Source organism: Macaca fascicularis, chromosome 7, assembly GCF_037993035.2.
Source record: "Macaca fascicularis isolate 582-1 chromosome 7, T2T-MFA8v1.1".
NCBI classification, from domain to species: Eukaryota; Metazoa; Chordata; class Mammalia; order Primates; family Cercopithecidae; genus Macaca; species Macaca fascicularis.
Window position 1 is genome coordinate 45,485,481 of NC_088381.1, and position 10,795 is coordinate 45,496,275.

The 10,795-nt window shown below is 48.7% G+C and overlaps 1 protein-coding gene across 5 annotated transcripts in view; it reads left to right on the forward strand.

The window, feature by feature from the left end:
- Positions 1–5,461, forward strand: part of CORO2B (coronin 2B) — a 151,312-nt gene extending 145,851 nt beyond the window's left edge. For all 5 annotated transcript variants that reach the window (XM_045395651.3, XM_065548116.2, XM_065548115.2 and 2 more), the window contains one exon: positions 3,499–5,461. In XM_045395651.3, the coding sequence (XP_045251586.1) occupies positions 3,499–3,630 (132 nt within the window). In that variant the 3' untranslated portion in view covers positions 3,631–5,461. The remainder of the gene's footprint in view (positions 1–3,498) is intronic.
- The last annotated feature ends 5,334 nt before the right edge of the window (positions 5,462–10,795 follow it).

The window sequence follows — 10,795 nt, forward strand, 5'->3', positions numbered from 1 at the left end:
GCAGCCAATTAGAAAGTGTGGCTGTCAAAGGTGGACACATTGATCTAAGTGTGAGGAAACAACTCATAGCTTGATGCAAGGGAAAAGACCTACAGTTGTACAACTCAGTAACTTTACTAAAAATCGCTGAATCATATGCTTAAAATGAGTGAATTTTATAGTGTGTGAATTACACCTCACTAACGTGGTTTTTTTTGACAAAAGTGGACAAAAAACAATGCAAAGAAATTTTGAGAACTTGGAAGACACAAGAGTGTATAGAGTCATTTAGTGCAAAGGCAAATAGTATGTCATACCTCTGAACAGATATAACTGGGACTGGTGGCTTGTTAGTTAACAAAAAATATATTTTTTTAAGTTAGTTAAAGGAGGGAATTGTGGCTGGGCGCAGTGGCTCACGCCTGTAATCCCAGCACTTTGGGAGGCTGAGGCTTGCAGATCGCCTGAGGTTAAGAGTTTGAGACCAGCCTAACCAACACGGTGAAACCCTGTCTCTATTAAAAGTACAAAATTAGCCAGGCGTGGTGACGCACGCCTGTAATCACAGCTACTTGGGAGGCTGAGGCAGGAGAATCACTTGAACCCAGGAGGCGGAGGTTGTGGTGAGCGGATATTGCACCATTGCACTCCAGCCTGGGCAACAAGAGTGAAACTCTGTCTCAAAAAAAAAAAAAAAAAAAAGGAGAGAATCTTAAAAACATACATTCTTTTTTTTTTTTTGAGACAGAGTCTTGCTCTGTCACCCAGGCTGTGGTATAATGGTGCAATCTTGACTCACTGCAACCTCCACCTCCCGGGTTCAAGCAATTCTTCTGCCTCAGCCTCCCAAGTAGCTGAGACTACAGGCGCCCACCACCATGCCTGGCTAATTTTTGTATTTTCAGTAGAGACAGGGTTTCACCATGTTGACCAGGCTGGTCTCGAACTCCTGACCTCAGGTGGTCCACCTCCCTTGGCCTCTCAAAGCGCTGGGATTACAGGTGTGAGCCACAGCACCCAGCCGATAGATACATTAGTTTTTGTTGTTGTTGTTTTGTTTTGTTTTGGGATGGAGTCACTTTGTTGTCCAGGCTGGAGTTCAGTGCATGATCTCAGCTCACTGCAACCTCCACCTCCCGGGTTCAAGCAATTCTTTGCTTCAGCCTCCCGAGTAGCTGGGGTTACAGGCGCCTGCCACCACACCCGGCTAATTTTCATATTTTTGGGTAGAGACGGGGTTTCACCATCTTGGCCAGGCTGGTCTTGAACTCTTGACCTCGTGATCCACCCACCTCGGCCTTCTAAAATGCTGAGATTACAGGCATGAGCCACCATGCCTGGTCAATACATTCTTTAAACCATTTATTTTTGTTTTAAACATAAAACATGCCAGGTGCAGTGGCACCCCTCTAGTCCCAGCTACTCAGGAGGCTCAGGTGGGAGGATCGCTTGAGCCCAGGAGTTTGAGTCCAGCCTGGGCAACATGGCAAGATTCTATCCCTAAAAAATAAAAGTAGGCTGGGATGATGGCTTACACCTGTAATCCCAGCACCTTGGGAGGCTGAGGAGGGTGGATCACTTGAGGCCAGGAATTCAAGACCAGCCTGGCCAACATGGTGAAACCCCGTCTCTACTAAAAATACAAAAATTAGCCGGGCGTGGTGGCGCACACCTGTAATCCCAGCTACTCCGGAGGCTGAAGCAGAAGAATCCCTTGAACCAGGAGGCGGAGGTTGCAGTGAGCCGAGATCGTGCCACGGTGCTCCAGCCTGGGTGACAGAGCAAGACTCTGTCTCAAAAACAAACAAACAAACAAATAAATAAGTAAATAAATAATAAAAATAAAACATATACATTCATTTAGCATATTTCGATGAAGACCTTTTCTTCAAGGAGGCCCTCCCTGGTTGGAATCTGTGATGTATATCAAACAAATCACACCTTAACTCTCATTTCCGGTTTCCATTTCTTTTGGGTAGAAAAATAATTTAAAGTCCATCTGAAAGCAAAGTCCTAGTTTTTACAGTGTTTTCCCTCATCTTTTTTTGAGACATTGAGGTATAATTTGCCTATGGTAAAATTCATCCTCTGTAGTGGGTTGGTTTCAGAGTTTTGACAAACACACGCAGTCATGCAGCCACCATCAGCCAAGATATAGAATATTCTCCAGTCTTTTAGGGCTACATCTTCCACACCTAATTCAGCTGCAATTTTTTTTAGCATCACCTTTATCAAGATTTTCTAAGCATTTAATTAAGTTTTTATAGAAACAACAACTCTCTTTTTGTGCTCATTTCATCAATTTATATCATATTTCATTAAATTATGCAATTACAACAACAATGTAATTCACACCAGAAAGTTTGAGGCCAAACACAATTGACTGTGGGTAACATTCAACTCAGGTGTGCAGGAGCTGCAAGGAGCCTGCTGCTTTCCAGGGCTCAGCATTTTGTGGACATCTGTCAATATGTTTTACAGGAGAAATGGAGGCGGGTTAAGCTAGAGAGTCGTTGAGGTAAAGATCTGCCAAGATAGCTGTACATGAATCCCTGACCAGTGCAAACTTTGGTATTCTTGTCATAGTTCCTCATCAGTAGGAAAAAAGCTAGATTCCATTCTGTATCCTGAGCCTCCTTAAGAAGAGAATGATACAAAGCATTTTAGAAAGTTCTAAATTATCAACACAAGCCAGGCGTGGTAGCTTACACCTGTAATCCCAGCACTTTGGGAGACTGAGGTGGGCGGATCACCTGAGGTCAGGAGTTTGGGACCAGCCTGGCCAACATGGTGAAACCCTGTCTGTACTAAAAATACAAAAATTAGCCAGGCATGGTGGTGCATGCCTGTAATCCCAGCTACTCAGGAGGCTGAAGCAGGAGAATTGTTTGAACCCAGGAGATGGAGGTTGCAGTGAGCCAAAATCACGCCACCACACTATAGCCTGGACGACAAAGCGAGACTTTGTCTCAAAAGTAAATAAATATGTAAATTATCAATAATAATGTAATACATGTAATAATACATCTATTATTATGTATTATTATACATCTATTATTATGTATCATTATACATCTATTATTATGTGTTATTATACATCTATGATTATGTATTATTGTATATCTATTATTATATATTATTATAGATGTAATAATCAATACATCTATTAATACAATGGTAAAGAAAAGCATTAGGTTAGGACCCAGAAAGGGACAAGCTTGGGATATTTGGAAAACGACTGTTTGGTCACTCCTTTTTCAGTGATCCTGAATCAGTTAATGACGCAGGTTTTGTTTGTTTCCTGCCTCACACGGGAAAGTAAGAGCTGTGGACTGAGCTAGAGATGGGAGAGGTGCAGTGGTGATGAGTGGCTGGGGAGAATAAGTGGATCAAGCAGTGGGAGGCCTGGGGGAATGTGAGGGCACGGGCGGCAGGCAACTGGAAGACTCACCTGGGAAATCCTTGTCTCACCTGCTCTCTCCTGGGCCCTCCTTGGCCCCCTTTCTTCCTCCACCCCAGCTCCTTCGAATGTTCTTCCGGCAGCAGGATGAGATTCGACGGTTGAAAGAAGAGCTGTCCCAGAAGGACATCCGCATTCGGCAGCTCCAGCTGGAACTGAAAAACTTGCGCAACAGCCCCAAGAACTGTTAGCTCCGCAGCTGGGCTGTTTTCTAAGCCGATCTCTCCGTCGTTTCTACTCGTCCCTTAACTTCTCCCTTACCAGTGACCCCAGAGACAGAGCCAGGACAGAAGAGGGGGCCAGCCTGAGGGCCCCCGCCTACCACCTTGAGAACTGGAAGCCAACCTCTGACCTCCTGACCTCATGCTAATAAAAGTCCCCAGCTTCTCCTGGAGACCCCCGCCGGCAGCCCCTTTCCCTGCCACCCCAGGACCCAGGCTTCCCCTCAGTTGGGTGAAGACCACAGACTCTCTGGGGTTGACGGGGACTCTATCTCAGTGGACCAAGAAGCAAAGGGGGAAGCGGGATCTCAGCTAGACTTAGAACTTGGACTTCTCCCCTGTGAAGGGGGCTGCCAGGACATCTCAGCACTCCCACCTGGAGCTCTCAGCATCACTGAAGGTACCACAGCGTAAGTGCTGGACTGCAGGCTGCAGTGATCCCTCTTTCGTCCCACCCCCTCTTCCCCCAGCAGCCCCAGAAGCCTGCCTCACCCGACGAGGGCAGCGAGCGGCCCGGCTTCTTTCTGTCTCTTCCCTTCCCACCCTCTTGTCTTCAGGGAATTCAGAGGATTGCTCTCCAAGGCCATAATGACCCCTTGCCTTCCCCATGATTCTCTTCAAAGCTCTTGCACACCCTTTTCCCATTCAATTTGTGAGCCAGGCAGGGTAGGGATTAGTGTCCCCATTTGACAAATGACAGAACTGAGGGTTGCAATGGGGAAGTGACTTATGAAGTCGCCCAGCAGGTCAACAATGGACCCACAACCAGGACCCTGGGTGTTCAGACCCCAAGGCCAGGGCCTTTCCCACTGCATCAAGATGCCAATCCCATTGTGGGCTTCACCAGTGCCCAAGTCTCTGCGGAGAATGAGAACTGGAAGCCACTGCTACCGTCTACCCAGCACCAGTAGTGCCGATGTGCCACACTGCCCAGTTGAGGCCCCTCACGCTGTGCCCCTAGATCCTTCAGGTCCCCACCCTCGGTTGTCACCACCACCCTCCCCAGGGGACTCCATCTGAGATGAGGCCTCATCCTCCTGGAAGCTGAGGCTGAGAAGGGTGGAGCTTGGCCCTGGGGAAGGCAGACCAGGGTCTGATGGCTTCTAGGGATGCTCTGCGTGTGTCTCAGCACCACTATCTCTGCCACTTTCAGCCTTATGCACGTAGAATGACCACAGCCACTCGCATCCGTATAGCACTTTAAAGTTTCTGCAGTCCTTTGACACATAGGATCTCATTGAGCCTCACATCTACTCGCTTCTGCAGATGAGGAAACCGAGAGAAGTGGCCCAAGGTCACGCAGCTCTGAGATGTCACATTTCATTTGATCTTGTACACATGTTCTTTTATTCCTTCTTTTTTCATCCTTTCATTTCCCACTACCCACAAAGAGTTTATAAACACTGTTCTCAGAAGAGTCACAGTTTGGGGTGAGATCTGGAAATCGAGAAATGGGTGTCCACTCTTTTCTTTCATTAGCTAGGATCTACTAGATGCATTATACTCCATACCTGCTTTTCCCGTGGCCGCCCTACGGAAAATCCCATCCACAGAGGCCGGGGCTACCCAAGCCCCTCCAGGTGAGCTGGGCCTTTCTTCTAAGAACCTCCATCCTCCCAGCCAGCTATGGTAGGGCCTCCTCACCCCGTACCCCACAGCTAGACAGTGTCAGCACTCATCTCCTCCTCCCTACATTTCTGGAGCTTTTTTTTTCTTCCCCAGTGACCTTTGTGGTCTTCTGTGATTATTTATGCTGCCTCCCAAGGATAGAATTGAAATAAAATGTTTTCAACTTATCAAACTTGGGCATAGCCATCTCATTTGACCCCGGTGGTTCCTGTTCTTGGTCACCATGGTACCTTGATGGTCAGCTCCCCACCCACAGGTCCTTTGCCTTTCTGGAATGACAACCCACGTCTGTACCTACAGATATAATTTCACACTTTCATTTATCTCAGCAATATTGACATCTGGGGCGAATAATTCTTTGCTGTGGGCGCTGCCCTATACATTGTAAGATATTTAGCAGTATCCCTGGCCTTCACCAATCAGATGCCATAGCTACTCCCATCCAATTGAGACAACCAAAAATGTCCCCAGATGTTGCCCAAGGTCCCCTGGAGTGTCAGAATCACCTCCCAATTAAGAACCACTGTTCTACCACTATTCAATAAATGCTGCCCCGTGTTGAGGTCCGGGTGAGACCAACACTCTACACTGGCATGGTGTCTTGCAGTTTATCAGGCAGGATTCCACACACTTGACTCATTTGATCTTCATAGAAGCTCTAAATGGTAGGTCCGATTATTCCTGTTTTCAAGAAAAGCAGTCAGGCCCAAAGTGGTGACATGTTCAAGGTCACTCAGCCAGTGTAGTGGGGGAAATACACAGGGACTGGATCTTCTGAGCCAGAGCCAGAGAAGGTCTGTGTTCCCAGTCCCCAGCCAGACTCAGAGCTGGGCAGAGTCTGTTCTGGGAGGGTGGCCGGGGCCCATTCTGAGACCAAGGATGCGAGACATCCTCACTCTCTCAGTAGTCCAAGTTTGTCTTAAATAATAGTTGTCAGGCTGCAAAGTGAACAGGCACCCGGCAGTGTGGACACCACAGGAAACTCAGAAGAGCCAGAGGAAAGCAGTGAGGGCCTTAGAAAAGGGGTGAGGAGGAACGGATAAAGGGCTGCAGAGGAACAGTGTGCAGGATCACAGGGAAGGGGTGGTCCAGGCCTGGCCCTGCCCTCAACTAGTTGTGCAACATTGAATAAGGCTTTTTTTCTCCCTGGGCCCCATTTTCTCCATCTATAAAATGAGGCAATGGGACAATTTCTAGGGTCCCTTCCTGGTATGTCATCCTAGGTTTCCATTACACCAGCAGTTGAGAGGATGGGATAAATCCCCAAGACCACCTATTGTCTAGCACGAGTGATAAAAAATAAATAAATAAAATAAAAAAGAAATTTATTGGGAAAAGAGAAGCAAAGAATGGCTTCCTACAGGACTTGGGTGCAGAAAATCACTTTTGCTGGGGCTCAGGGAACAGGTAAGATAAGGTGATCTGTCTCATATGTACCTCTGTCCCACCTAATCTCCAATTCTGAGCCCAACGGGGCAGCTGTTTGTCATTATTTATTATGGTACGCTGTCTAAGGTCGGGCTCGAACTTGCTTTCTGTCTCCCCACTAGCCCATTTTCCCAACTGCATTTGTTGATTAACTCATCAATTCCCCATTGGCTGGCTGTGTATCCTTAATTTCTTCATATGTTATATATTCCATGCCTAGTCTGTTACACTGGCCCCTCTGCCAGTTACACATTGCCAATTACACTGCCTAGTCCAACACATTGCTTTAATTATCATAGTCATGTAGGAGAGTGCCGTTCATGGCTCTTTGAACCTATCCTCACTGCCATGCTCCCTACCAGGTGTCTGCTCCCTTCTGTTCTCCAAGTAAGGATATCTTAGGCTAAACTTCAAACCCTTCTCTTCTATGGAGATGTCCCTAATGCCTTTACCATCAGCAAGAGTATCCTCCTGCGCGTGCCTACAACTGTTTATCCCACCCCTGACACCTAATCGAATTTTCAACTCAGTTTAACACATACCAAGTAGCTGCATCTATTTAGGACCAGGTGCTGGGAACCATGACATGAGAAAGAACAAGCCCTGCTCTTGAGGGGCTCCAGTCAGTGATCTATGTATAGACATCATATCATCCAGCAGGACCTGGAGCCCTTGGAGGCTGGGAAGAGCTTCACCCTAGGCTGGGTTCAGTGTGGAGTGGGCAGTTTGTTCTGGGATTGGACGACTCCTGGGTTGTCTTCCAGCCAGCCTCCTGAGATCCCAAGATGGGCTTGGGCATTTTTAGACTCTCTCCTGGTGCTGGGCAAACATCCCAGACTGCCAGTGGACCGTGCAGAACGTGGCTGCTTCTTCACTGTGGGAAATGACTTCATGTTGAAAACACTCCCACCTCCAGGCCCCCGCCCCCCAGCCTTCCTGCTTGGAAGGGCTGCCGTGATGGGGGCTGCCTGGAGCAGAGGCACTTACCTTGGCCACAGGAAACATTACCAGATCCTTCTCCTCACCCTGGTCAGCCTCCACAGGGACTGTAGGGCTATGGTGCAGGGAGGGGAAGAGGCCTGCCTGGGATGTTGGCAGAGGCTCCTCATTCTCTGTGTATGTGTGTTTCCTATTTGGGAACAACCTGCAGCCTGTCTTTCCTTGGAATTTTAATTCAGTAACAAGCACAAATGGGTCAGTCTTACTCAGAGAAAGAAGGTGAGTGTCTAGAGATCGGGTGAGAGGAGTTCTAGCAAGCTCCTGTCCCAGAGCCCCTCCCTTGCATCGGGCTTGTCATGCTGCCCAGAATCCCCCCATTAGCACACAGTTTCTTTGGGTTAAGCATTGCCCTTGCCAGAACCATCTCCATGTGCAAATCCCCCTGGGATTGGGATGCAGGTGTGAATCGGGAGAATGGATCCAGCAAAGGGGACATGGGAACAACGAAAGACGGTGGGTCTTGAGTGAGAGGAGGGAGGTAGGGACACTGAGCAGAGATCTTGGATTTCAAGGTCACAGTGATGACAGCAAGATTCAAAGACCAGGAGTTTGTAGAAACTTGAATCCAACCAGCAGGTGGCAGATTATGGCCTTTCTATCAAGCCCATTTTTTCTAAACTGGGTCCCTTTTGCACCTCCCACTCACTCCAGAATTAATGATCCAACCATAGGCACTGAGGCCTCATGGCAAAGCAGGCGCACAGAACAGCCAGGAATCAAAGCACCCCAAGTGGAGAAGGGAGGCTTGAAGGAGGGCAGCCCAGAGACCAGCTGTTTCCAAGGCGCAGCCAGAGGAGGGCACGCACCTCACCTTCCTCCCTCTGGGACTGTGGAGACCCTGCCTGGTCTTCCCTGAAGCACAGGAAAGAGGCTTGGTCTGGGTGTTCTCACCCCACCCAGGCAGCCTCTGACCTGCTCTGTGACCTTGAGCAGTTTCCCTACAGGAACAGTGACAGGGAGGGTCCCTTTCTGCCTGGAGAGTCTGTGTTTGATGAGGCTTGGGCTGAGGGGGTGGTAGAAGGAAGAGCTGGAAAGTGAATGGGGGGCAAAAAACCAGGGGTGGGGGCAGCAGGTGTCCAGGCCAGACCTCTGCAGCTCAGCCAAGCACAGCCCAGCCCAGCCCAGCCTGGGGCTTACTGCTCCAGCCCACACAGCCTCCAGGAAGCTCCTGATGAGACAAACAGGACCAGTCGTCCAGGGTCTCTGCTTCCCAGGCATGGGAGCAGCCCAGGACACAGAGGAAGAGGCCAGGGCCAGACCCAGGAAGCCCTGAATTTTTGCCCTGGAAGGCTGGACTCCACCCCAGGCCATGCGGAGCTAAGGAAGGGCTTGAATCAGGAGTGGACACCTCCCTCTGGCTGCTTCAGTGGAAGGGATTGGAGGGCAACACAAGCCGGGAAACGGTGGGGGCTGGTGGGTTGTCCAGATAGGAGATAGGAGTGGCCCAGCCTGGGACAGTAGTTATGGCAGACTTAAGAGAGCTTGCTGAGATAAGAAACTGACCTTGATCCAAGGGGTGGGTGGGAGGAGGGGACAGGGAGGCAACAGGGAAGAGGGAGGAAGAAGAGGACAGGTTAGGAGAACTCTCAGAAATGGAACCAGAACTGGGACAGAGATGACCCACCCCCTGCTGTCTAATGGGGCACTCCCCAAAGATAGGGACCGTGTTCCGTAATCCCCTTGTAAACCAACAACAGCAATGCTGGCCACAGCTTGCTTAACAAATGTTCCTTTGGCTACCTGAGAAAGGAAGGGCTGGTCTTAGAAAGCATGTTGGGTGCGGGGCGAAGTGGCTCATGCCTACAATCCCAGTAATCCCAGCACTTTGGGAAGCCAAGGTGGGAGGATTGCTTGAGGCCAGGAGTTCCAGACCAGCCTGGTCAACATCGTGAGACCTTATCTTTATTGGAAGGAAGAAAGGAAGGAGAGAGGAAGAAAGAAAAGAGATACAGCTTGTTGGGATTTTTTAATCACTGAAAGACCTGGCAGGCCCTAGAGCTTCTTAGCAGTGTGATCCAAGTGATTCTAAATCCCCCACCTACCAGCCATCTCCGATTCTAGCGTATCCCCCACCGGCCTGAAATTCACAGAGCTGTCTGAAAGTCATTCATAATAATGAAATAATGAAAACAGCTTATTTTTCTTTGCCTACTGGAATTTTGAGACAGTTTTCATTCAAAATTATTTTATCAAATATTTATCAAATGCCTTTTCTGCATCGAGTATTGTCCTGGGTGCTAGAATAAGATGTTAGTTCTTGGTCTCAGAGAGGTTCCAGTCTGATTTATAATTAAAATTCATATTCGATGCAGAGAGAAATGTCTGGAAGGACTGAGATAATTAGCAGTGATTATCTCAGGGTAACAGGATAAGACAGGAAGGTATTCTTTAATTTTAAAGACATTTTAAAAGTATGTAAAGGTTAAGGATTTGCCACAACTGTGTCCCTCGGGATGAAATCTCAGGCTTATTCTGTTCAGTTCACCAGGAATGCCAGGGCTTTTCCTCCCACATCACCACTGTCCCTTTGGAGGGTAGCTGGATGGGGTGAGCAGACAGGGCTGGCCAGGTGTCACTTCCGTTGGACACTTGACAGGTAGGGTCCTGACCAGAAGGCCCAGCCACCACCAAACAGCCCCACAATGCGAGGCATGCCTCATAGGGATCCCAGCACAGGCCACTGTGGCAGCAGATGCTCAGCCTTTCCCTGATCCTCTTGTTGCTGACTCTGCCCTGCCTACCTGATCCCTCCTGATCTGGTTCCACCCACTGATCTCCTCCCACTCCACCCCAGGTGGCCCCAATCCCTAAACTTGCATAAGGTGAGGTACACTGTCTCTTCACCCATTTTCTTCCCAATCTACCACTTGTGGCATAAACCTTATGACCTGCTTTCTCTGGCATTGTGCCCTTTCTTCTCTTCAAATCAAAAGCCTTGGCCAGGCATGGTGGCTCACACCTGTAATCCCAACAGTGGGAAGCCGAGTCAGGAGGATTGCTTAAGCCCAGGAGATTGAAACTAGCCTGGGCAACATAGCAAGACCCCCATATTTACAAAAATGTAAAAAATTTGCCAAGT